At 40.9% G+C, this 26,521-nt stretch overlaps 2 protein-coding genes across 3 annotated transcripts in view; one reads left to right on the forward strand and one right to left on the reverse strand.

Annotated features, from left to right (window-relative positions):
* Positions 1-26,521, forward strand: part of LOC109042981 (discoidin domain-containing receptor 2) — a 337,676-nt gene that overhangs the window by 142,092 nt on the left and 169,063 nt on the right. The window lies entirely within an intron of this gene.
* On the reverse strand, positions 20,470-23,554 carry LOC109042983 (uncharacterized). 2 transcript variants are annotated; one of them, XM_019059984.2, is made up of 4 exons: positions 23,360-23,554; positions 22,576-22,671; positions 21,445-21,531; positions 20,470-20,697 (listed from the first exon to the last, which is right to left on the reverse strand). In XM_019059984.2, the coding sequence occupies exons 1-4, from the start codon at positions 23,432-23,434 to the stop codon at positions 20,536-20,538; spliced, it is 420 nt and encodes a 139-aa protein (XP_018915529.2). In that variant the 5' UTR covers positions 23,435-23,554; the 3' UTR covers positions 20,470-20,535. The 2 variants fall into 2 exon arrangements, with proteins under 2 accessions (XP_018915529.2, XP_018915530.2); XM_019059985.2 differs by having other exon boundaries at positions 23,272-23,554.

The following is a 26,521-nucleotide window of genomic DNA, read 5'->3' on the forward strand; positions in this document are numbered from 1 at the left end:
GTCCATGTTGCGTTCGCAAAATTGAAGGCGCGATGGCGCGAAGCGTGAACATGCAATGCTCCGCTCTATATTGCGAATAAAGTGTCGCTTAGATTCGGGAGAAAATTTTGAAAAAGAGGTCGGATTACGTCTTCTCTACCTTCGGCTATGTTGCTCACGTAGCACCTAAAGTACTACCATAAATTAGACAAACGAAAAATATAATAATGGACCACTAGACTAGGTACGAATTTCAGCATTCTGATACATGTTTCTCAACCAAAATTTCACGTAAAATACGATGCGCATAGCAAAAGTTACCGAAATCAACTCCTTACGAAGATATTTAATGATTCATGATGCGTGAATTCAAACCGCCCGCTCATGAAAACTCAATGCTCTACGTGTCTCACATCGCGCGCTATAACTTTCATCATGATAGTCTCTGCAATATAAAAATCTGGAAACCTCAATCTTGACGGTTTGGCTCAGCTATAGCAAATTTCTTGTGGTTTTAACAACATATAATGGGAAATGAACATTGCTCGATGGAGGAGCTTGCTGAAACCGTTGTAGTGCGCGATTTGATTCGAGTAGAGCTTTGAGTTTCTTGTGAGCGGGCAGTTCAAATTCTTCGCAACCAATGTGAAATAAAAACGTTGAAATCTTCGTTAGGAGTTAGTTTCAGTAATATTCGTTGCGCTAATCGTGTTCTACGTGAAATTCTGGTTAAGAAACATGTATCAGATTGCTTAAATTCGTACCTTGTCTAGTGGTCCATTCTTTCAACGCTAAACAATGGAGGCGAGTGTGAAAAATACCGTCATGAAACTTGAGAGTTTTGCCTTTATTTTGCAATCAGTAACTACAAGCCTCTGCTTGGTTTAGAAACAACGTGTGTACCATTTGCTTCCCTATGCACATACGTGTTTTTACGGACGAGTCAGAAATTTTAGTTCCTGCTTGCAAAATTAAGTCCAATTAAGACTGTGTTCTCCGGTCAAATGAGCCTTAAAAACGGGAATGTATTAAAATGTTGTTTTTTGAAATAAAAATAAGACTCTCCTGCTTAAACGACTGGTTCATATCATGAACCATCAGTAGCTTTCTCGGCCATCTTGGTTCGTCGAAAAACATTTACACCCTCAATCCATCCATAGCATGATCCCTAAACTTTCTTGCCTTTAAGAAGTGGTGGGCACCTTCGACAGACTCACTTACAAAGATTTTCCTCTCTCGCTGTTCGTTATAAGAACTTGGACGATTTCTCAGAAACAGTCTCTCAATTGACTCAATTCAAGGGCAGTGACCCGATTTATGATAACTTCGGACAAGGATTGGGGGCGGGGGACGCCGTCTGAAACTCGGGAGTAAATTAAAATTGTGTTTTCCGGTCAAATGGGCCTTTTGAACGGTGCAAGGAGCACGGCTTGAGCACATCTTGTCCCTTCGTCGCCCCCGCCCCGCCCGTTCCTGTCCCTTTGTTTATGTTTGAGTAACTCTCGAGCCGGACAATGCTCGACTAAACAAATACTCACGGGTCGCGGATCGAGGAATTTTGACCGGGCGTCTCCTCGCGTCGACTTTTGGTCCGCTTCTTTCGCCACCGAAAAATCGGAGCGTTCTTGACCGACGCCACGTTGTCTCAAGAATTCGTAATTATACGGCTCTGTCATAGAAGGCAAAATATTCATTATCTAGCCCGTCGAAAAGTTACTTGACCTTGAAATTTCCAAAAATTGAAATTTCTTAGTTTTTCCCAATTTAGAAAAAAATTTACGACTAAAAGAAAATCTATAAGAAATAAAATTGTTCTCTTGGAAACCTTTTATTTAAAAAAAAAAAATTGACGAAAATCGGATCAATAGCAACCGAAGGACAGAGCTTTGAAAAAAGCCAAAATGGCGGACTTTAACGGCCACCATCTTGCTCCAGTCGCGGGTCTCAGAGTGTTTCCCCTTCCAGAATTACTCCTGAGGGTACCAACAATGAGCCCTGAAAGCGGCATATTCTAATCAAAAAGTGCAGGGTTTTTGCCATTTTTGGGTTGTAGTCAACGGACTATTAAAAATTTAGGAATTTTTATCGCTCCTCAGACGTTAGGGTGTATCTGGATAGAGAATTTGCAGATGTCTGAAATTTGATGAGTTCCGTGTTTAAATGGAAACTATTGAGTGAACTGAACACGAGGATACCCTTGGTTCATCAATTGAACAATTATTTGGAGAAGATATGACAAAATAATCTCATCTGCCGTATGTGTTTAAATGGGAAATGCCGCCAGATGATGTCACTAGGCGGTGCATATTCTCAATTTTAAATCTATTTTCATATTATTTCGCATATCAGAATATAATTATAAAACTTACTGTGAAATCAGCTCTATAAGCACTTTCAGATGAAGCAATAACAAATTTGCATGTAAATTCTCCATATTGGACGTATTTCTGCCAAACGGAACTTTGTGCATTGTGACGTGAGCCCTGGCTCATGTCTTCATGCACATAGTTCCGTTTGGCAGAAATACGTCCAATTGAAGCTCTGGGTGTAGAAAGGGTGTTTTTTGGTTGCGGTGTCTCAAAATTTCCGTTAACGTTTCACTCATTATAATTAAAGCAAATGTATTTAATTTATCGTAACTTTTACTGAATATTCTTTATGATTTTTACATGTGACAGCACATTTGCACTGACCATCCTCTTGTGAATCTTCCTCTTCTATACGTTGCACGCCTTACAAAAATAGAAATGTATGATACAACTATTTCAACCTTCAAGTAGCTGATATTGCATAGCCATCAAATTGAAGGAGAACTTCATACGCTCTCCAAAACAGATTCTGCATATTTTCCGATTTTCTCAATTTTTTTTTCCATTCCGCAAGCCTCCATACCTATTATATGTGAGGAACCTTAAACTAAAGCTCATGTGTCTTTCTTCAAATCCACCAATACTTCTAGAAATATATCTTTCGTTTAGATACGTCCAATTAATTCTGGATGACAGCTATTATTTGGTAGTAAGAATCTAAAATGAGTTCTTATAATTGGATGATTAAACTGACCATGCTCTGATCATGGGCGTTACAGAGACAATAATGAAAGATCTCATTGCCAAGCAGTTGGTATTGTATGGTATTGAGCTATTGAGACCAAATCATAAATCATCATAAATGTGTGCTCAGCAAATATTTTGCACTGTCAAATGCTCAAAATGTTACACCTAACCGGAGTGCTAGTGGATTAAGGTTTGCAGATCAAAAATTGTAGCTTCCAGAAAAAACTGCTTTCAATTCACCTAAATCGCCGAGAGCGGAAGAGCGAGTCGTTACTCCCACTAACCCCCTCCCCTCCCCCACATTCCGGTAACTTGAGTTTCGAAGCTCCAACAACCACAAGCTCTTCTGTACGATGTGCTTCCCTTTCACGACAATCGTCCGCACAGTCAATAATCCTAGACTTGCTCTCGCATTTCAAAACAGCTCGAACTGGGGCATCAAACAGGGTCGGAATCCACCGAGAACGAGGGGGCAAAAATAAAGGGGTCCACTGCGCGAACCGTAAAAAAACCCCCCGCTCACAGCTCGTTGCGGTCATAAGAGAATCAAGGAAAACACCGCTCCGAGTCTATGGCGCAGGAATAAGCGGCACAAAGTGAGTGATGTTGTCTCCGTTGCCAAACCGCCCCGGAAACATCTATATCCTGTCCTACTTGGGAAAAATGCCGTATGAAATTCCGATTGTTGTCAAATTTCCCCCAATTAAATATCAATTTTCTAAACAAATTGAATATTTGTCTTATTTTTATTTTTTTCATTAATACGTCTAATTTATGTTTCACTAAATTATCTAAAGTGCTTCTGAACTAAGTGCTTCTGAACTAAGTGCTTCTGAACTCTAACTGTGACATTAGAGTGTGATCAAACTTTTTTAATATCGTGAATGAAAGTACAATATATCAAGGTTTCGTTCGAAATTGGAAGCCTTGCCTTGAAACCGACCAACTCGGTAAAAAATACAAACTTTTGTATGATGTTGTTTTTAAGGTTACAGCTATCTTTTACTTTTCCACAATCTTTTTTTTCTAATTTTACAATGCATTCCGTTCGTTTCGAAAAGTTCCCAACTCCAACTTGAAGTTGAGGAACCATCATACTATATTACATATCAAGGCAACGATAAGTCTACTCTGCTTTCTGAGAACTGAATACCATGCCTCAAACTCATTTCCCAACTAAGATTTTTGGCCGACTATTATTCTATCAGTTTTCTGGATTTCTTTACTTTCAGTATTGCTCCATTTTCGAAAACAACTATTCGATACATCAATATGCAAACGCTCTAGTGCCAACTTTCCGTCGCACGTTAGAATCGTGGCTGCGATTTTAATTATCCATTAACACAGATTTTTGCCTAACATCAATTTTTCCAATTCCTGGATTTTTTTTTTCACAGGATTAATTGCTTTCGAATTGGGCTTTTCAATTTACCCGGGTATAAATGCTCTTACGTCAACTTTCCGTCGGACGTCAGAATCGTGACGTAGCCCGGCGCGACTTGTCACCGACGTGGGGATCGTTGAATGGCGCACCCCTGGCCGCAAAAACACAGACGTCGCTCCGTCCTGATTATGCAATACGCTGGCAGACTTTCAAAGGGCGCGGAACTGTGAAGTACTTTCCACTCTATCAATGGTTTCGCACGCTTTGAGTGCTGGTCGCATTGCAAAAGAGGCGTGTGAGCCGCCCGTGAAAGGCCAGCGGGGAGCGGGGGAGCAACGAGAGGGGCACGCGTGGAGAGAGGGATGAAATCATTGACGGACCGTCCCTTTGTTGTCCCCTTTGATTATGCATGTCCGGTGTAGGCTCGGCTTACTGGGGTGAAAAATTGCGAGTCAAACCTTTTCGATGTCCGTCTCGTGGTTGCCTAACCTCCGGGCGTGTTTTCCAGCTCGCGCGTTGTCACGTGAGTAAGTTTTAAACAGTTGGAGCACCTCAATGGAGATGATGCATGTGTGAGGTTATATGTGTGATATTTTATAAATATATATTTTTATGAGAAAACTTGGCAACATTCAACGTGGAGCAACTTTCTTTTTGTAAACTGGTGGAGTTTATTATACCGATAGTTGATCTTGGCCCCTGCTATGAAGTATGGTTACATTCTACCAAGTTATAGTAAAATTAACTAGCATTGTGATACGTAACTCTACAATTTACGCTAAACCAACCACAATGGAGATGTTGCATGTGTGAGGAATTTGCGATTTGACAGTTGATTCTAATATAAAAGTTCGCGAGAAATACGATGGTGCCACCGGTTTTCTCTGAAATCAACTTTCAACCTCAAAAAAAGCTCTCAAGTTGAGGCCAAAATGGAGGGGATATCCCACGCTATCCTGAGAGTCCACCTCTACATCAAGACGAACTCTCCATGCACAGATAGGGAGCAAATACATTAGTAGGGTTGCCGTGTTTTCAGTTTTGGAGTCCCCAAATAAAATGGCAGCCCTGTTAATGTATTTGCTCCCTATCTTTGCATGGAGAGTTTGTCTTGATGTAGACGTGTACTCTCAGGATAGCGTGGTATATCCCCTCCATTTTGGCCTCAACTTGAGAGCTTTTGAAACATTCGGTTTATGGATTCATCCACCACCGCAGTGACACCCTTGGTTTTGCTTTCATTTGTCAAGGAGACTTTCATTTTCACTGGTTTCTCAACGTGAGACTCGGATGAAAGCAAGGTGGGAGAGACCAAGGGTGTACCTACCGCGGTGGATGACGTCATGGAACCGTCATTTTCCAAATGGTTTTTGGAATTCTCCTTGTTTCTTTTAAGAATATAGAGTAGACCTAACAATATTCGTACATCCTTTACCCATAGCTAAAGTATTTCCATACCTGTCGATAAAAACGAATCCTAGACCGAGAGAATCGTGATTACCGACACGCACACTAGGCCGCACGTTACGCGGAACGAAACTACATGGGGAGGGGGGGGGGCTGTCGAAAAGTGAGGTTACGGGCAATGCGAGAAGGGGGGGAGTGCGGGGTTAAAGGGCAGGTCCCGCGGGGGAGCTACTGCAGTACCGGGAGATGGCCGAATTAGCGCGAGCTCAGGAAACATTATGCGAACCGCTGGGAAATCATAGTCTGAAACATTTCTCGCTTATTATAAAAGTAATACTCGTGAAACGAAAAACTTTGCGCTCTCCGCCCACGCTCGCTATCGCACGGCTCAATCTGCCTCAATCGACGATGAACTGCACCCTTTGGTTTGACCCTGAACAGGTGTTGCCATGTCTCTCATCTTTTATTCCTTCCAGTGGCGTGGCGTGAATGGAGGAGTTGCATGTGTGAGGAATTTGCGATTTGACTGTTGATTCTTATGAAAAAGTATGCGAGAAACACGATGGTGCCACTGGTTTTCTCTGAAATCAACTCCCAAGCTCAAAAAAAGCTCTCGAGTTGAAGCCAAAGTGGAAAAATCAGTATGCCATGAAACGCATAGAAACAGTATAATTTTGATGTTGAAAGTTGGGAAAATAATACCATGAGTCAAATTTCGAAGTTTCTTAGCGGATTCTAGGATAATCGGTGCGGGTCGCATACGCAGCTCCTGAAAACTCGTTGAAATATCTTGGAAAATTAACTTTTACTTTTCAGCTCGATATTTTGTTTTTATGATTTCGGTTAGCAAGTGTTGGCCACAGGTCAGAGTTTCAGCATGAAAATGAAAAGAGCAGTAGACTCTCTAATTACCTCCTGTGTAACTGCGGACGATTTTCGTTTGTAGATTTGACCTTATCTAGGACCCTGCAGACTAAATTTTAACTCGCACCATCGGCGGGCCCCGCCCAACAATGCAGAATCTGTGAACGTCACAAATCGCGACACTCATTTTCGTAGCCTCTCCATCGATAATAATCATCCCCACACGATGCCTACCGATTACGATCTTATCCTCCCGAAACGTGCGGCCAGGCAGCCAATACCCCCTCTCTCACCCTCATCATTCATGCTACGCTATCCGCCCGACAGAAACCACGTATCTGCATAGGGATCTCAGCCGAGTTACGCGGTTCGTAGTGAGGCGATGGAGCGAAAGCGGTGAGAGGTGGAAGCCGTCGCGGTGAATGGTGAATCGGAGACTCATCCATCATCATTGTTTGTCCACGCTCGGCGTCCGGGATTTAATCTGCCACTCCATCAAGGAGTCACAGCGCCCCCCGCCTATGAGGAGGGACAAAAAATCGGAATAAAACTGAAATAATTGATGACGTTTTCATAGCGCTCCGTTTGTCCGGCGAGTGCAGTCTGACGGAGACCGAGCGGAAGGAATTAATAAATGCTCATGAACGAGGAGGATGAGGCTGATATCAGTGCGAGCGCTGATTGTTCGCTGTTTGTTCGGTGGACGTGCGGTGGATGCGGCTCTGTGATCTGATGAGTGTTTTGCGGGATGAGCGATAAAAAGCTCATATTGTTGTGACACAGAATGAAAAGTATCACCGGATAAGAATACATTAGTCTAAGACCCCACACAGAGAAAAAAATTTCGTGCGTGGGACCTAAAGTTTAGGTCATATGGATCTCTGAAGTTTTCGAATTGAGCATCCGAACACTTTAGGTCCAGCTGCTGAGGTTTGGATCACACATCTGAAACTTCAGGTCTTACATTTGAAGTACTTCGGTTTTTACATCCGAAAAACTTCGGTTCTCACATCTGAAATACTTCAGATGTAAGCACTGAAGTTTCAGCTGTTTGATCCGAACCTCGACAGCTAGACCTTAAGTGTTCAGATGCTCAATCTGAAAACTTCAGAGATCCATATGACCTAAACTTCGGGTCCCAAGAACCAGGTTTTTTTCTCCGTGTAGTCTAAGACCCCATTCGAAACTTTGTGGATGTTTTCTAGTCGTACATTAGGACATGCATTTTGGCCTGGGTTCAGGGTGTCCGGAATTTCTGAAAGTAGTACTGATTCAACAGTCGCAGGGCCGCCGCCGGTATACAGTCCTGCGTTTTATGACGCACGCCCGCTAATTTTTTTGATGATTTCGAAATCGACAACCTTTCTTCATCAGCTTGGATTTGCGTAGAATCTCAATATTTTCCACAAAAACCATACTTTCCCCCAAAAAGTTGATTTTTCGGAAATAAGCAGGTACCGGGAAAAAGTAAGATCATGCTTGACCTGAACAGCAAAAGTTACGTAAAATTGGTTTGATTAAAAAAAAATTATGCTTTTTTTAAACGAACGACACCGAAAATAACTCTTGTTGTGTAAGCCAGATTTATGGGCTATAGACATGCTGTCAGCTCAGGTTGCGCTCATTGCTGCTGTCACTGAACCCGGAGCAGTCGAAGTTACAGCTCTAGCACTCAGAACTTTTGACCTCCAAGCCAAAAAAGGACGATTGGTGTTTATCGCCCATAACTTTATTTTCAGTGTCAGTATTTTCTCTTCTTCCCCAAATCCGCAATTTTTACCCTCCATAAGGCGATTCTACGACCAGGGATCCTGAGTAACGACACATCGAAATAGTTCGTTTTCGGCGCCAAAAAAATATCGAACGATAACGCTGCTCTGAGTGTACAGTCGCACGCTTGCATTTGGTAGCCATCAATTCCGCTCGGCTCGAACAAAGCAAACCACTAAAGAAAACAAAAGCAAGGAACAAGGGAACAAGGGGGAAAACCGTGTTTATTTTTAATTGCGACCCGATTCGAAGGAACAAAAAACGGACGGGAAAAATGCCGAGGCTTTCAAGTTTTAATTCATGAAAGAGCCTCGTGGTTAGAATAATTCAGAACAACATTATTAAAAAGAGTGAAACAAGAGCACAATGACATCTAATTAAAACCCGGGCCGGGCATAAACACAGGGATCCAAGACGGAAATAATGCAGCCGTGCGATACCCACCGGAAACGGAGGACAAGAGCCTACAATTTGCGGGCGACGGACTCCGCGGAAAGACAGCTAACCAGACATCTCCGGCTTTATGAAAGTCTACGACCTTCGCGCTTTTTTTTTTTTTTTTTTTTTTTTTTTTTTAAGTCCAGCTACTGTTAAATGAAACTTACCTGAGGGAACAAATGCGGAAATTAGTCATAGCGAGAAAAATGTCGAGAAGCATTCCGCCGGGCTGAGGAAAAACGCCATACGAACCCTCAGCCGTCGCCAAATTTTCTTTGACAGATCACGTATTTTTGGAAAAGTTCGTTAATATTTTCTTCCAATTTTTGAGAGAGCTTTCTTCGTAATTTGATCTAATAGTCTGAACATTTCGAGGGATGATATTTATAACTTTCTTCAAAAATAAATATTTTCTGAGAGAAAATTTAGCATCATTCGAATACGTGTACAGCGTTTTTCTTTAACACGGCAGCATTGTCTTGGAAATGTATTCTGTGGTCAGGTGGGAAATGTTTAAATTGAAGTTGGTTGCGCAGTCAATGAGGTTTGCACTCTAGAACCTCCCCCCCCCCCCCTCACAAGTACCCCTTTTTTCTAAGAAGTTAATTTTTCAGGTTTTTTTGGTAATGCTGACGGTAGAATTCTTTCTTCTCCAGAACAGAGAATCTCTTCTACGTAGAAATCACTGAACGCAGTGGGCCTTTAGGGAAGGTACCTCACGCAAAATTATATTTTACAAGATTTCACGAGGAAAACGAGTCATATAACACCATTCGATCCATTACATCGATAAATCGAAATCAAGGCTCTCCATTGGCTTTCGTCTTTCAATCGCGGCGATTAATCGCCGTGTGTATCTAGGCCTTTAGACTTGCTTCTTTGGACGGCTGATGATAACCGTTGCCATGTGCTAGATGTCCTCGCATGAAATTCCCGGATGCAGCATTGTTTTAATCAAAATATTGATGGTTTCTTCGACAGCTTGACAACTCCGGTGGTAATAAGGCAAATCCCGAGGAGTTAAGTGCAACAATAAAAGTCTCATAATGATTAAAATGCCCGATTGTTGGGTGCACAAAGGAAAGCTCTTCGTAATGTTGACATCTCCAGGAGAGGGGTGAGGTGACGACGGAAGGGAAAAGGCTTAAGATTCAAGAATAAAGGCTGCAGCTGGAGCAAAGGCTCCGAGAATTTAAGATAGAAGAACGGGGAACGAGCAATCGAAGCATGAGGACCGGGAGTTTGACTCGTTTCATCTACCGTCAGTGGATATTTTGTGAGCTGGCAACATGTTTTCCCTCGTTTAAATCAATTGTAAATATCGATTCTAGTGAGGTAATCTGTCTTATTGGGTCTTATTCCATTGCAAATTTTAATTCACATGTAATTTGTTCGGAACGGGCCAAGTTTCTCGGTACGCTGAACTAACACTTCTTTCGCCGAATCGGATTTTAGTTCTTTGAACTTAAAAGCTACACTGCCTAGCTTTAAAAATCGAGGACTGAAATTCGAAGCCGGAGTCCATGTGGCGCAAAAAACTCCCGACTAATATGAATGCGAGATGAAATTAGCACCGTAAAATCATATGATTATGACACTCCGATAAAAGAGTAGATTCCGCTCCGTAATAGTATCAGTCACTCCGTAAGAAGAATACATTCCGCGATAAAAGAGTAGATTCCGCTCCGTAATAGTATCAGTCACTCCGTAAGAAGACTACATTCCGCGATAAAAGAGTAGATTCCGCTCCGTAATAGTATCAGTCACTCCGTAAGAAGAATACATTCCGCGATAAAAGAGTAGATTCCGCTCCGTAATTATTAGGGAGTTATTCCTATATATTAAAATGCAAAGTTCCGAATCTTGGGGCATTAACTTTGAGAGAACCACCGGACCGATTTGCGTGATCTTTTTTTTAAATGAAAGCCCCTGAGCTGTAGATTTGCAGGCTGTGATCGTTTTTTCGATTTTCTCAAATTTTCTCCCATAATTTTCTAAAATTGTCTTCGATGCATTAAAACGGAGGTCCGAATCTTTGGACGTTAACTTTGAGAGAACCACCGGACCGATTTGCATGGGGTTTTTTTTTAAATGAAAGCCTGTGATCTGTAGATTTACAGGCTGTGGTCGTTTTTTCGATTTTCTCAAATTGTCTTACTTTTATCGACGAGTGAAGTTTAGCTGGGCTCAAATTTTCTCCCATTTATTCAGACTAAAGTCCGCATTTTGGGGCATTAACTTTGAGAGAACCACCGGACCGATTTGCATGGGGTTTTTTTTAAATGAAAGCTTCTGATCTGTAGATTTGCAGGCTGTAATTGTTTTTTCGATTTTCTCAAATTTTCTTACTTTTATCGACGAGTAAAGTTCAGTTGTTTCGAGCGGTCATCTGGCCGCTACCTGCTTGCCCGTCCCTAGATACCCCCACTAGGGTCTCAGCCACCCCTCCCACCACGTTCTTTCGGCTATCTCCGTTTTCTTTCGTATAGCTTTCCTCCCGCCAACCTCAAAGAAGGTTTGGGTCGCATCATAGAATAATAAAGCTAACGCCTATAGAAGAGTCACTCGCGTAAGCGGCCGTTGTGACTCTCGCCTGTTGTGTCCAGGTTTGGTTAGGTCCCGTTGCCCTATACTTTTCTGAACCCGCCAGCTCTTTGCAAGGTTGTCAAATGTAATAGTAGGGCCCAGCTAATTGCAGGGTTGCCAAATGTAATCAGTGGTGCCAAAGAAGAGTCTAATGTTATGTAAGTGTAAAAGTCACTGCCACAGAGTAAAAGAGTTTGAGTATCAAAATTAATGTAACAAAAACGATTTCCACAGCCTCGTCGTGCTCATGCTGGCCAGATGACTGATAAAATCACATGTGATCAGCTACAGTTAGAGTGTTACAGTTGGCTATTGCCGCCATTTTCATTTCTGAATGTAAACAATACCCGCCAGCTCCAGCTCAAGAGCTCCAGGTCCCTGTTCTTCTTCTTCGTCACGAAATCTGCGAGAGTGTCCTTTCTATAGGCGTAGCCTTATTATTCTATGGTCGCATTGTCGTTCGTCACTCACCACCCACATTCCGTCGCAATCTCTCAGCTACTCCGCTTCACCACTTCTTGATAGGCATCCTGGCGGTTTGACTGACCCTGACTTATTAACTGCAGCGGTGCGCTCACGTATTGCTAACAACATGTATTGTTATGGACATTTCATTCTTATTTGTTCTTTTCTCTTTCCAACTTTGTTTCAAATTTGCTTCGTTTCTTCCTCTCTCTTTATTTTGTTGGTCGGTCGACTACGTTGATCGGCTTTTTGCTATTGAAAGCACATTAAGACTTCATGGATTTTCAATATCATCATTTGATCTTCCGGAATTGCTTCCAATTAACCTGAATCTTCAAGGGTCAGAGCCTGACTCTCCTCCCCCTAAAACTATGATTCCATGATTTCTGCCGCTAACCCAGAGCAACATCAAATTATTTCTGAAATAATTAGTCTCATCCAAAATCCATCTTACACGTGTAATGCGATTTTCATTGATGGTCCAGGAGGATCGGGAAAAACTTTCGTTTAAGAATGTCTTACTGCGTATTGTACAAAAGGAAAACTTAGACGTCATCTCCGTTGCTTGGACAGGTATCGCCGCATCGTTGCTACCTAACGGTCGGCCGGTTCATAGCAAATTCAAAATTCCTTCGGTTCTGAATGAGAATTCTGTGTCGAGTCTCACGGTTAGCTCAAGAGAGGCTGAGACTATTCGGAAAACAACGATCATTTTTTGGGGCGAAGCTCCCATGGTTATCACGCATGCTGTGGCATGCATCCACCGACTTCTTATTTAGAGAATGGGTAATGATATCCCTTTTCGAGGAAAAATTGTCGTCTAGGGTGGTGATTTTAGACAGGTTTTACCCGTTGTTCCGCATGCTTCTCGCCAAACATTGGTGCAAAATGCAATCAAATTCTCACCACTTTGACCTCTTTTCAAAATCAGAAAACTTACTCAAAATATGAGAACTTTGCAAGACGAAGCGGAGTTTGCAAAATTTTAACTCGAAATAGGTGATGGTGTTTACCTTTCTGCTAAAAAAGGCCATGCCGGAATTCATGGATTTACCGACAAGCAGTATTACTGAAACTGATATTATTACTGAAATTTATGGAAAAGATAGCTTCCTCATGTTCGAACGTAGATTTCACAAACTGCGCAATTCTGGCCCCTAAAAATAAGCATTGCAATGAAATTAACGACAAGGTTGTTGAAGTTCTTTCAGGTGTCTCTAAAACGTACTTCAGTGTTAACAGGCTCATTGTAGAGGAAGAGGGAGAGGCTCTCAATTTTCCCCTCGAATTCTTGGACAGTCTTAATCTTAGTGGCTTACCACCGCATAAACTCACACTTTTGGAGGGGGTTTTTGTCATGCTTTTAAGAAACCTCAACGTTTCTAAAGGTTTATCGAATGGTACCCGATTGATCGTCTGGAAACGTTATGAAAATTGTCTTGATTTGCAGGTCATTTCCGGCGAGAAGGCCGGTGAAAGAATTTCACTGCCAAGAATTGATTTGTCACCTGCAGACTCCTCTCTCCCTTTCTCTTTTAAGAGGCGACAATTTCCAATTCGCATTGCGTTCTGCATGACCATCATCAAAGCTAAGGGTCAAACACTGAAACGAGTCGGCATTTATTTACCCCAAACAGTTTTTGGCCATGGTAAACTATATGTTGCACTCTCACGTCCAAATTCTTCCCAAAGGCAACCGTACAAAAAACATCGTGCACAAAGAGGTGCTTCGATCTTTTATAAATCCCAAAAGCCTCATAGTCATTAGAAAATTATCAAAAAATAAAAATAAAAAAAAATTTAAACAGTAACACAAAAAAAAGAAAAATTAATAATGCGAGCTTTTTATAACATTTTTCGGTAGAATGGCAGTCTCCACCCTGTAACGCAGAGAGGCAGTTAAATTCCTTGATCTTCTGCCGCAGAATCATCATCATTATTAAATAGATTCAACTAATCGCTCCGATTCCAAATAAGCTACTGCACCACCATTGCTAGCTGTGGAGGGCGCCCGTAGGGCGCCCGGAGCAGCTAGTTACGGAGTATTATACTATTATATAAGTCACTCCGTAAGAAGAATACACTCCGCTTCGCATTCATTTTACTCGGGAGTTTTTTGGCACTACATAGGCTCACATACAGAATTTCACTCCAAAATTTATGACAGTGTAGCCGTGTATGAACTCCATAAGTTCAAATGATAACCGATGTCTCTTTCTCAGCACCCAAATCGAAAAATAATCGATCCAGTTTTCATCGAAGCACTGGTTGAAAATTAAAATTCAACGCCCAAATTACACAGCCCCACAGCAAGGGGTCACATAGGTGGGATGCCCGGAACACTCTGAACCGACGGCCAACGTGAGCTGAGCAAATAGAGCAGATTGGAAAAATTAATTAAAACCGACGAAACGCAAATACTCCGGTATCTGCGCCGACAGGAATGACCTCTTTCGGAGAGGAGCAGTACACGCCGTGATGAAAATTTCAAACTTTTAGCATACTCTTCTAAATCGAGTCGATATTTTTTAACGCTGTTTCGTGGAGTGACTTCGGGAGTTTCGAAGTATCGAATCGATCTAATCTCGAGTATCAGGCATTTTGGTTTTAGACTAGGATCATAGCCTCGCCGTAAGTCCTACAGCCTGCACAAAAATAGTCATTAGAAATTGAATCTATATTTATCCTCTGAAGCAACATAGGACATTATGGGATTTTTAAGCTTTATTCTTGAAAAATTGAAGTTGCAAACTAACGCCTACGAGATTCAACCCACTTCTGCCCAAAAATGTCCGTTCAATTCAATGTCCTTGGCAGCTTTAACCATCACATCCACTATTAACGAACGTATCGCTCTTCAAAAAACACGGTGTGTGACCATTCACCGCGGTGCTGTATACCATGCATGGTTTCATCCACCTTGGTTTTATCCGAATTTTAAATGGAGTATTTATTACAAATCGGATTTTCTCTAATGGACCACTAGACAAGGTACGAATTTCAGCATTCTGATACAGGTTTCTTCACCAAAGTTTCACGTAAAACACGATGCGCACAACAAAAATTACCGAAATCAACTCCCTAAGAAGATATTTAATTATTCTTTGTGCGTGAATTGAAATCACCCGCTCATGAAAACTCAATGCTCTACATGATTCACATCGCGCGCTAAACGTTTATCATGACAGTCTCTGCGATATAAATATCTGGCAACCTCGATCTTGACGCTTTGACTCAGCTATAGCAAATTTCTTATAGTTTGAACAACACATGGTGGGACATGAACATTGCTCGACTGAGAAGCTTGCTGAAACCGTTGTAGTGTGCGATTTGACTCACGTAGAGCTTTGAGTTTCTTGTGAGCGGGCAGTTCAAATTCCTCGTAACCAATGAGTAATAAAAACCTTAATATCTTCGTTAAAAGTTGGCTTCAGTAATTTTCGTTGTAAGAATCGTATTTTACGTAAAATTCTGGTTACGAAACAGTTATCAGATTTCTTAAATTCGCACCTTGTCTAGTGGTCCATTTAAGAGGATTTTCTTCTGATTTAAGCGAAAATCCGATTGAATCAAGATATCTTTTTTTGGAATTTGTTTTAAGATACTGGACTCTGGATCCAAGATACTTTTTTCCAGTGTAAAAGGCGCATCTCAAATCCACGTGTGCCCTGTTTTACATATAAATCTATGTTTTTTTGGGGCTCACGCGGAAATCGAGGTAAGCCCCAACGCCAGAGGAGCGACATTGTGTAACCTCATTTCATCGAAGAAGAAAAATGTTCCTGTCCTTTATCTCCGTGCTTATTGCCACCTTTGAACATAGTTATCTCGGAGAAGCCAGCAAGGCCCTCTCAACGTTTGACGAACCGAAATTGAATTTATTCCGCGACTGGTTTGCGGAACTTGGAGTCCCGAATCCCGAAAACCCACCACAAATCCGGACGAGGTCGTCTTCCAGATAAGCCTCATGTCTGCCAGTCGAACACGCTCCCCGGTCTGGGCTCAATCGTATCTATGTATAGGAAATATCGGAATAATAAGTAAATAAAAACAAGTCTTTATGTGCTCCGCCCGAGCGCACCGACTCCAACCCCCCCCCCCCCCCACTCACCCGCTGTGAAGCCTAAGGACTTAGATAGGAGGGGAGCATTATTGCACATCGCTGCCAAAATCGCCGAGAAAATACTGCGTATTGATAAGTGGATCGGATTCAGTAGAAAGTGATCGAAGTTTTGGTTTAGTTCAGCAATGACTAATTTGCTGCTGGTCTCTTAATATAAAAATGTGATTTTCTGTAAGTGTCTATGCACTTTCCTCCTTTACCGAGAAGTATGTCTATTGAAATTTAGTTTACGCAATTTTTCGTCATTTTTCGGTTTTTGGAATCAGTCGAGCAGGCATGTAGGATTTGATTTTTTATTTTTCATAAGTTTGGATGTAAAAATGAAATTTTAACTCCTATTTTTCTTCATCTTCTCTCTCTTACCCCAAGAAGTAAGTTAATTTTCTGATTCGAATTTATGTTTCGATAGACATATACCAATGACTGTTTAAGCTTAAAATTACTCTCATCTCAAGTTTTTCGTAAAAATGTATTCCCTACATTGACGATACGTCTTAAAGTAGACGGTTGTAAAAATCATAAAATGGAACCCACCGCATTTTTTATTTTTTGCGGTGGCGGTGGCAAACAATTTCAATCCCTCTCAAAGATATACACCCAAAGTTATACACTTGAATGTAAATCCAGGTCCCGAAAATTTGAGCTCTTTATGGTGTTTTTTTATGGTTCCATATCAAATGCCACCCTAAACTTCCCTTAGTCATAAATATGAACCATAACATTGGCCGATCACGAAAACGGGCCTTATTGATCAGTTTAACCAAAGTATTTCTTGAGAAGGTCTCAAGTCTCAACTCGTCGCTTATCTGACGCATAACGTAAGGGCGTATCTTTACTTCCACTTGAGCCCCGGAGAGCACGACATTGCACGAAGATCAGGTCTCACGTAAAAATTGAGTTACACGCACGTCATAGCAGATTGGCAAACTGTGGATCCCTGGTCATTCGTAGAGTCCCTTTATACTGAAAGTCAATACAACACCCCTCATGGAGTCACAAACGGGAATAAAGATTACACAAATTGGACGTTTTTCGTAATCTTTTATCAGCCCATTCTTAAACTCCTTTCTCCGTTCCTTCTCTCAGTCCGTTTGTTCCTTGCACTGGAAAAAAAAAAACAAATTGGATCTTGAGTCCAGACTCTTAAAAACACCGACAAGAAAAAGTATTCTTGATTCAATCAGAATCTAGCTTAAATCAAGAACCAAGCCTCTTGCGGATTTCGTTTTGATTCAAGCAAAAATCCAATTGAATCAAGAGTTTTTTTTTCCTTGTCAATGTTTTCAAGAGTCTGGATAGAGATCCAATGTGTTTTTTGTTTTCCAGCGTGTCGAACCCGTCATTCTCCGGTCCATTCTACATTATAATCTTTGCAACCGTGAAAATGTAATCTTCATTCCCGTTTGTGACACTGTGGAGGCCTAAAATACGGTAACCAATCAGAAATGGACTCACGGTGTCTTGACTCAGTATAAAGGGACTCTATAGTCCTTCGTAACGGAGCCTCGCAAAAACATAACCAATTGCATAGAACGGAAACATTTCAAAGCGATTTATCGATAGCGGTCGAGGTTTTGATCGGGCTTCGCCAATCGGCGGCTTCGGCGGCGCAAAAACAGCGAGACGGCAAAGATTTAAAGGGCGTCGCCCCCCCCCCCCCTTGGCCGCGGCCCCTAGGGCGAAAATTAGCCGGGCACCCTTTGAGCGTCGCGACGCGTCATTCTAACTTGGTAATTCAATAAAATCCCTCGATTTTAAGCTATGACACGGGTTATCGGGAGCTTTTTGCCCTCCCGGCCCGGGCAACGAAGTTAATAAAGAAATGATTGGCCAAATCGGGTTAGACGAGTTAACCCCTTATTAAATAGATAAATTTCCGCCCGGTCGCCATGATTGACACGCCCGAAGATGCCCGCTCCTAATTTGCATTCGTCATTGGCTGGATTGGCCCCCGCTCGCCGAGCCCGGCAATTATGAAGCAATTAGCCTCCTCGAAAACATGTCCACTGCGAAATGTTTTCAGCGGAATCAATAGCTCTAACCCTGGCTCCCCCCCTAACCTTAACCCTTTCACCCTGCTCTGGTGGGAACAACCCCCCACCCCCTAGTTCCGGCGCTCCCGGAGCATTAGTGTTTAACACATTTGGACGTTTTTATGATAAAAGGGACTATGTGCGCAGGTTTCGCGTGCAATATAGCTCCTTTTAGCGTAAACACGTCCATTTCAACCCTCGGTGTTCTGGAGTGGTCATTTTCCGCTGCGCGGGGGAAAAATTGCGCGTTTCTATGCAAAGTGGTTGGAATGGGAACATTGGAGTACATAGACAAGGAACATGGAACGGGGTCGTTGCTGGCAAGTAACCCTAGAGTCCCTTTATACTGAGAGTCAAGACAATGTGAATCCATTTCCGATCGGTTCCCGTATTTTAGGCCTTCACAGTGTCACAAACGGGAATAAATATTACATTTTCATCGATTGCAAAGATTATAATCTGGAATGGACCGGGGAATTACGGGTTCGGCAAGGAACAAACGGAATGAGAGAAGGAAAGGAGAAAGGAATTTGATAATGGGCCGATCAAAGTTTACAAAAAACGTTCGATTTCTGTAATTTTTATTCCCGTTTGTGACTCCGTGAGGGGGTGTTGTCTTGACTCTCAGTATAAAGGGACTCCAGTAACCCGCGGTTTGCGCCTCTATCCGGAGTCCAAGCCGCCCCTCCAAGATCGAAGAGTGCGCAGCCCGCAACAATGAGAAGCGAAGAAACTCCACGCGATGACAGCGATTAATGCGAAATCCTCGTTTTAAATCTTCGGTTTTTATTATTTGACCCAATAATGATTTTAATCGTTATTAATCTGCGACATGAAATTTTTGAAAAGTTTTTTTTGTTGAAAGTGGGGCTCTAATAGGTTGCTCGAAGTCTGACGATGGTTTAAGTGAAAAATGCGCAATACTTTATTCTGAAATGCAAGAACCGTTAATATGAGGAAATGACTGTGCAGCGAAGAAAACAGAAAAACAAGCAGTTCCAACGCCAAAGCGTTGGAGGGCGCTTCTTTAACACTGCGCATGCGAGGAGCGTTTTCATACGGCCAAGCGAGAGTATTGCGGACGGACGATGTATAACAAATTGCCTACGTGAAGGTGGTCCGGCAGCAACATACCCGCCGCTAGTCTCTGGAAAACAATAGAAAATAGTAGTTGCGTACGTTGCCAGCGAGCGCGCTGCGAGCGCATCTGTTTCAATTACCTAGCATCGAGTCGGGCCTCTAACTTTCTATTCTCTCTGACATAACCTTAAACCTTCAACCCAGAGCCGCAAACAGCTGACGCCTGACGATGCTGCGCCGAGAAAATGAACCAATCACAAAATAGCACAGTAATACGTCACTGAAATGAAGAGATCACGTGACTGTTCGTGATTTTTTCGAATCAATCTGAAACTACAACCTCGAATATGAGGCATTTAAGCATAACGAAGCCCCAAAATAATTTAACCAGGTAATACGTCCGTGCGAGATTGTTATGCTTAAAAGCAAAACATTTCACGAAAACTTTTACGAATACCAGATGCAGAAAAAAATCAAATTTTCCCGGGTGTACCAGAATGGCGTCATTACCCATAAGGCAAAACGGTATGTAGTATAGTACATGTTACATCGGGGGAGTCGAACGGCTGGAAAGGGCGCATCTGGTACCCAGAAGCGCCCAACTCTGGTTACATGAACTACAATTGAGTGCATACGGCAAAACCGAAGTGCTTTTCAGTTCAAATAAGGAAGACTTCACATGCACAGACGTAGCAAATATAGATTTCAGCCATTCGAAGTCTAAAAGCTGACAGCGCGCCATTGAAAACTGTTTCTCCAACTGAAGTAATCGGAATGTTTTACATTTTGAGTTTGGTTCATAGTTTTCTTTCCATATAATGGCTTGGATATGTGTATATTAGTATGATTGAAAAACCATTGGGATCCGATGATTTCAGACACTGACTATCTAAAACATGGTGCAGAGGTGAAAGAAGGAGGAACATCACGACTTACCTACATTTAAATGAGAAAAAAAATAGGAAATCAGTGGGGCCACACTGAAAGAAGCACAAGATGAGAGACACTCCGAGTAGTTCTTTAACTCAACTCTCGGAACTAAAATCTGAACTGATTGTAGACTATAATCACCAGCCCTTTGTTGTCCTCCAGTCCCTAAAATAGGCTGTAGCTTTTAATCATGGACGACTAGTTTTTTGCGTTTCACTTATTATAAATCCTTGGTACGCATTACCATTACTTTAAATGGAGGAGGGAAAACACGGTCATTTTTTGTGATTTTACTCAGTCTTGTTCAGCTTTCTATTTCATTACTTTGATAGGCAAAATAAAACAGTTTTGAAAGAAAAAGAAAGAGCAAAAAATGTATTTAAAATTCATGCATTCGTTTATACAGGGTAATACCAGTTTTCAGTCGCATGGACCGCCGCCTGGGCAAGGGTGAGCTCCGTTGTTGTAATAGTTCATGCAATCTCGATAGCAGTTGGGACATTCCTGACTGCAAATATTTTCGAAAATCGTGCCGTACGACCCATCCAAGTGACAACCTATCTTCTGATCACAGCAGGGGCACTTGAAAAATCCGAGAAAAAACACTTAACATTAATATGCCTTATAGTCATAATTTTGGAGATGGAGTGTCATTTCCATTTAAATAATCCACTGAGACGGGGAATATTTATCCTCATCGAAATGCGGATCGATTAGATGCTCGGAGGACAAGGCGCATGAGTGCAGTTTATGACAAAATTGAGATATCAATCATTTGAAGTAAAACTTATCTTATTGCATATCTTAAGAAAAATTCGCTTACGGATTCCAATTTTTTAAGCATCAAAATGTCAGTTTGAACTTACTTTCCACCATGAGGCTTCATATAATTCTGAAACTTTAAACACGTATTTCTAGGAATAGCAAAAACTGCACTTATGCGCCTTGTCCGGGCCTCCATAACTAAATCCTCCTGTATGCATACATTCTTTCCCGAATTTTAATTTTATGATTGTGTCAGCCTCCCTAAAACTGATGAGATCTCCACAGGAGACGGACCATTTTCAATTTTCTTGTCTTGTAAGAATCATTCGGAGTTTTCTTTTTATAACATGCATCATATGTAGTATTCAAAAACTTCTGTTTATATGATTTCTCGATAAAAATATAAAAAAAGAAAAACATATCAAGTTTTAATTATCCCTGTTTGATTTATCTTTGAAAAAAAATGAAAACATTTCTAAGCAATTTTCATGTCCAAAAGCGTGGGACGAATTTTCCTGTCAAAAAGAATCGTCTCGATTCAAGAGAAAGACACAGAAAACTTACGAGGCCTTCTTTTGGATTTTTCTTTTTCTTCGGTTTCTCCGATTTACGAGGTGGATTCTTCTCAGGTGCTCGACGGCGGAAAATATGCTGAAAAACGGTGGAAAAACAGAAAAGTAGTTCATTCTTGTGAGCAGAATTTCATCGCAACAATTCTAGTTGACTGTTAAAAGCTTATACGCATCGTCCAGCACGTGGTAGCAAGCAGCATCCTGATGTCTAAGTTTCGACCGAAATAACGAACCAAAACCAAACGTTCCGATGACGTGAACGCTATATGGTTATAACTTAATGAATCGAACGCCTATGAGCTGAGAGATGAAAAATGGAGCAGAGGAGACATTTTCGCACGTATAATTAGAGACAAAACTAAATCATATTAAGAGGACAATGAAAGTGAAATCCATCCCTTTAATCGCCAATAAAATGTTTTTTTTTTTTTTTTTTTTTTTTTTTTTTTTTTTGCGGGCGGCAATGGTGTTTTACTACTTAGAATTTTATGTATCATGGAATGTAAATTTAAAAAAAAAATGAGAGAATTTCAAAATTGAGCAATTAAAAGACATAATGGATAAAGGAGTTTAGGTGAAATTTTTGTGGTATGCGATTCATCTCAGTCGTGGATATCGATGCTTAATACTTCATCAGCCTGATTGTTGGAATTTTTTATTTATCGGGTGGAAATGGATGACATAAGAATGGTGAAGCGTGATTGGTCGGGTTTGTCTTATCGTCGCTTTGTCGTGCTTTGTCGGGTGGAATGGACGACATACTGTCGGAAACTTAAGAGGTGCCCTCAGCTTGTTCAACCCGACATAGACACGACAAAGCAGTGATGAGGACATAGCCGATCACGCTCCGCCATTTAACCTATGTCATCTATGTCGTTCCGTCAAACTAAAAATTTCAACAATCAGGCTGCTGGTAATCGAGTTTGCAGGAAGATTACTATAAATGATATCTTCATTTTTTTTTTTTTTTTTTTTAAAAGGAAGTCACTCATTCCCTTCTCATTTTCCTCATTTCCCATGATACCTTTTGGCAATTATAATGATAAAACTTCAGAGAAACTTCCTTGTGTTTTCATGTATCTTTTACCATTTATGGGAGGATAAATAATGCTTAGAATCCTACCCATCTATCCATCGACATTGAGAGTACAGCTGATTCAACTTTTTCGCTTAACAAACTTCCCTCAGCAGTCACATCGGCAACATTGTAAAGCACAATCTATAAAAGATTAAAATGTGAGATAAACAGTGAATGCGAGAAACAATTAAACAGACATTACAATCAAAAGGCATTCTGGTAACAGAGCCACTTCCGAATTCAGTTAAATTTTCAAGCGCGCATCTATAACTTTTATTGCACTGATACTGTTACGAGCAACATGGAATTGTCCGTCAAATCGGAAGATCCAAATTTTCGACCCAATTAAACAAAAACCACAAAATTGAAAAAGGTTTTTTCTCGGACTGAAGTCCTTCCTTCCTTGGACGTGCTACATTTTTGTCAAAACGGTGCACTGGACAAGGTACGAACCTAAGCCCTTCGTGTCTCAGTTATATGTGTTATCTTTAGAATTTTACGTAAAATATGATTCAAATTTCGGAAAGTTCGAAATTAGACTCCTCGAGAAAATAAAGGATTTTTAATCAATAGTAATTTAATGGCGAAAACATAAATTACGTCATTTGTATTTTTGTACCGTGTGATCAGCGTCAAGTTTGCATTTCGCTCAGAAAATAATTTCAAAACTTCCCATTGCGATACTTGCTTTCTGCGTAAAATTCTAAGGAGGAAACATATTCGTAGTGCTTTAATTCATACCTTGTTTTATGATCCAAGCAAGCGTGAACTTTCATTCTACTTAGCACATTATTTTATTGTCCTAAAAATATTTCAAAGTGAAACCTACTAGAAAAATTCCCGGAAGAATTAAACAGCGGAGCATGGTTTTGGGAGATACCACAGTCATGGAACACTCCTGCATTAATCAATGCTTGAATGAGGAATGTTTTCAAAGCTCGATATTTGAGCAGTTGCGTTGGGTCCTACGTGACGGCAGAGATCAAACTATTCCATAATCGATCAAATAATTTCGAAACAGAGTTTTGCACTTGTTTTCTTCGAATATATATATATATACCACCGATTTTCACCTTGTTGATCAAGTTATTAATTTAACCTTGGTCGTATTTAATTTGACGCAGAGCTTGATAAATCATCGAACCGGAAAACCGGTGACTTGTGTGCTGCCGTGTTAAGGAAAAGCGCCGTATGAACCTTCAGACGCTGGCATATATCCGTCAATAAAAATCTAATTTACTATGAAAATCGTTGATATTTTTCTTCTCTTTTTTCAGACAATTTTGTTCGCAATTTTATCTAAAACGTCTAAAAATGTTTAGGGAAAAATACGCATGATTTTCTTTGAAAATATACGTTTTATCTAGAGCAATGGGCCTGTTGCAAAATTTTGCTAGAGCAAAAATAAGGGTTGTTTCCTATAGATAATGCCTCAAAAATCACGATGAGCGCATCGGCAAAGTCTGAAATGCACTCATAACTTCACAATCTGCGTAAGAAATTTGCGTTTTTTTGAGCTTCCCGCTTCAAAAACGATACTACGGCACAGGTGAACATTTTGTTAGAAGAGTCGCTCCATCGTCGGCAATATTCATCATGGCCGACGCTTGCGCAGTTCCGCGCGTAATTCAAGGAGAGTTCAAGGTCAATCAAGGCGGGTGAGGAAAATATGAACGTAAACACGCCGATTGTTATCTGGTCTAATCCTGTTCAGGTGTTATCTCGTCCCATCACAGGTGTTTTGGCAGATTGTCGTCGGCCATGGTGAGTATTGCCGACGATGGAACGACTCCTCTAACAAAATGTTCACCTGTGCCGTAGTATCGTTTTTGAAGCGGGAAGCTCAAAAAACCGCAAATTTCTTACGCAGATTGTGAAGTTATGAGTGCATTTCAGACTTTGCCGAAGCGCTCATCGTGATTTTTGAGGCATTATCTATAGGAAACAACTCTTATTTTTGCTCTAGCAAAAGTTTGCAACAGGCCCATTTGGCAACCCTCGAATGCTCGTATGGCATTCTTCCTTAGCACGGCAGTGTGGGTGTCTGTTTTATGCTGTATTTTTTGGAAACGGTTGTGTTAGTTTTTCGTGTCGCCTCGTGGATGGTTTACTCCTTTTTTTAAACAGAGACACGACACGTGTGCTTTGCGATTCATTTAATATCGTCTATGATCCGTCATTTAAACCTACGGGAAAGGATCGATAAATAGAGTCTTCGCAACAAACGCCTTAACAATCGATTATTTACCGCAGCATCAAATGGGAAGAAATCGATATTCGATCATCCACTCCTCGCCACTATTTTTAAACTATAAAGAGTTGTATGGCTTCCCGTAGTGTGCGGTCTCATCTTTTCTAATTTTCTTAAAATTTTTGAGCAACCATAACAACACCTAATGGCGCTAACCAGGTTTTCGAGGCCATATTCATCAAACATTATTCGCATTTCACAGCACACAGAGAGAGAAGGCAACACCTAAATTTGGTTAACACGGGAATTAAAACACTAAATAACCCCAGATTTTGGCTGAAAATTTCAAGAGAAAATGCCAGCTAGTTTCCGCGAAGAAATTTAATAAAAAAAGAGTAGTTAATATCAACGTCGCAATCGGAGAAATGCATTTCTCCAGTCTCTGTATTGTTTTCTGGGCCAAATTTACCGCAAACTGTACCAAAATCAACACAAAATGTGTGTTGATTTCTGTTTCACTTCCTTTATTAACCAAAAATAAAATGAGAACACATGCATTTTTAAAAGTAGAAGGTGCTTTCTTTATCGGGTTCGATTGTTTACGGACAGTTTTTTACCTTTTTATCCCGTTGAGTTAAACTCATCGGGATAAAAGGGTAAAAAATTTTCCGTAAACAAGCATTTTTATTAATGTATATGAGTCAAGCACCGGAAAAAAACACATTGGATCTAGAATCCAGACTCTTAAAAACATCGGTAAGAAAAAGTACTGTTGATTCAATCAGAGTCTAGCTTAAATCAAGAACCAAGCCTCTTACTTTAAGCGGATTTTGTTTTGATTCAAGCAAAAATCCGATTGAATCAAGAGTATTTTTTCTTATCAATGTTTTCAAGAGTCTGGAATCTAGATCCAATGTGGTTTTTTTTTCCAGTGAATTGTTTTGTCTCAACTTGGCAAACGTTTGCGGAGGACCACACTGCAAGGGAAGCATAATTTGAATTCAATCTTTTCCCCTTTCTTTCCGGCTCCAAATTCTATTTCCAATCAACCTAAAAGCTCCTGCAATTTTAGTCGGTCCCGCGGAGAGCTCGGGCGGCGTAAACTGGGTCAGCCGGAGTTTTGATAGCCTCTAATGAATTGATTTCGTATTCTGCCGACGGAAGCGGGAGGCATGCAAATTGCACAACTCCTCAGTTGTCATGTCTGATCGGTCGGAAAGAAATGAACTAGCCACGGAATTATGTGAGGATTCCGGAGAAATTTTATATCGGAATAAATAAAGCAAGCTGACACTTCACTACCGTCGAGTGTTCATGAAACAAATCCCATCGAACGTATCTGACACACTTTTTGTGGATTCCGAAAGCACTGATGGTTCCTTTGAAACATTATTTTGGATTAAAGACAAATGGACCGCGTTAACCAGAAAGGGACCAAGCCACATTAGTTATTGCCAAATTAACCGGGCAATTTCATATTTTACATGAAAATGGTTGTGCGGATTTTAATGCAACTTTCAGTGCATTTTCTCCATAGAACGAAGCAAATTCCTTGAAATTTTCAAACGAATCCGCACAAACGTTCTCTCGTAAAAAATTAAATTGCCCACTTAAATATGGCAATAGCTGATGTGGCTTGGTTCCTTTCTGTTACACGCGGTCCAACTATGAGCAGTTAAATCCCTGCGAAAAAAAAACTTTTTCTGTCACATTTTATGTAGTACAAAACATTCACAAGTATCCATAAAATTTTATTTTGTATTTTACGAAATGTTTACAACATCTGAAGGCTCTTACGGC

This window comes from Bemisia tabaci, chromosome 6 (genome assembly GCF_918797505.1).
Source record: "Bemisia tabaci chromosome 6, PGI_BMITA_v3".
NCBI classification, from domain to species: domain Eukaryota; kingdom Metazoa; phylum Arthropoda; class Insecta; order Hemiptera; family Aleyrodidae; genus Bemisia; species Bemisia tabaci.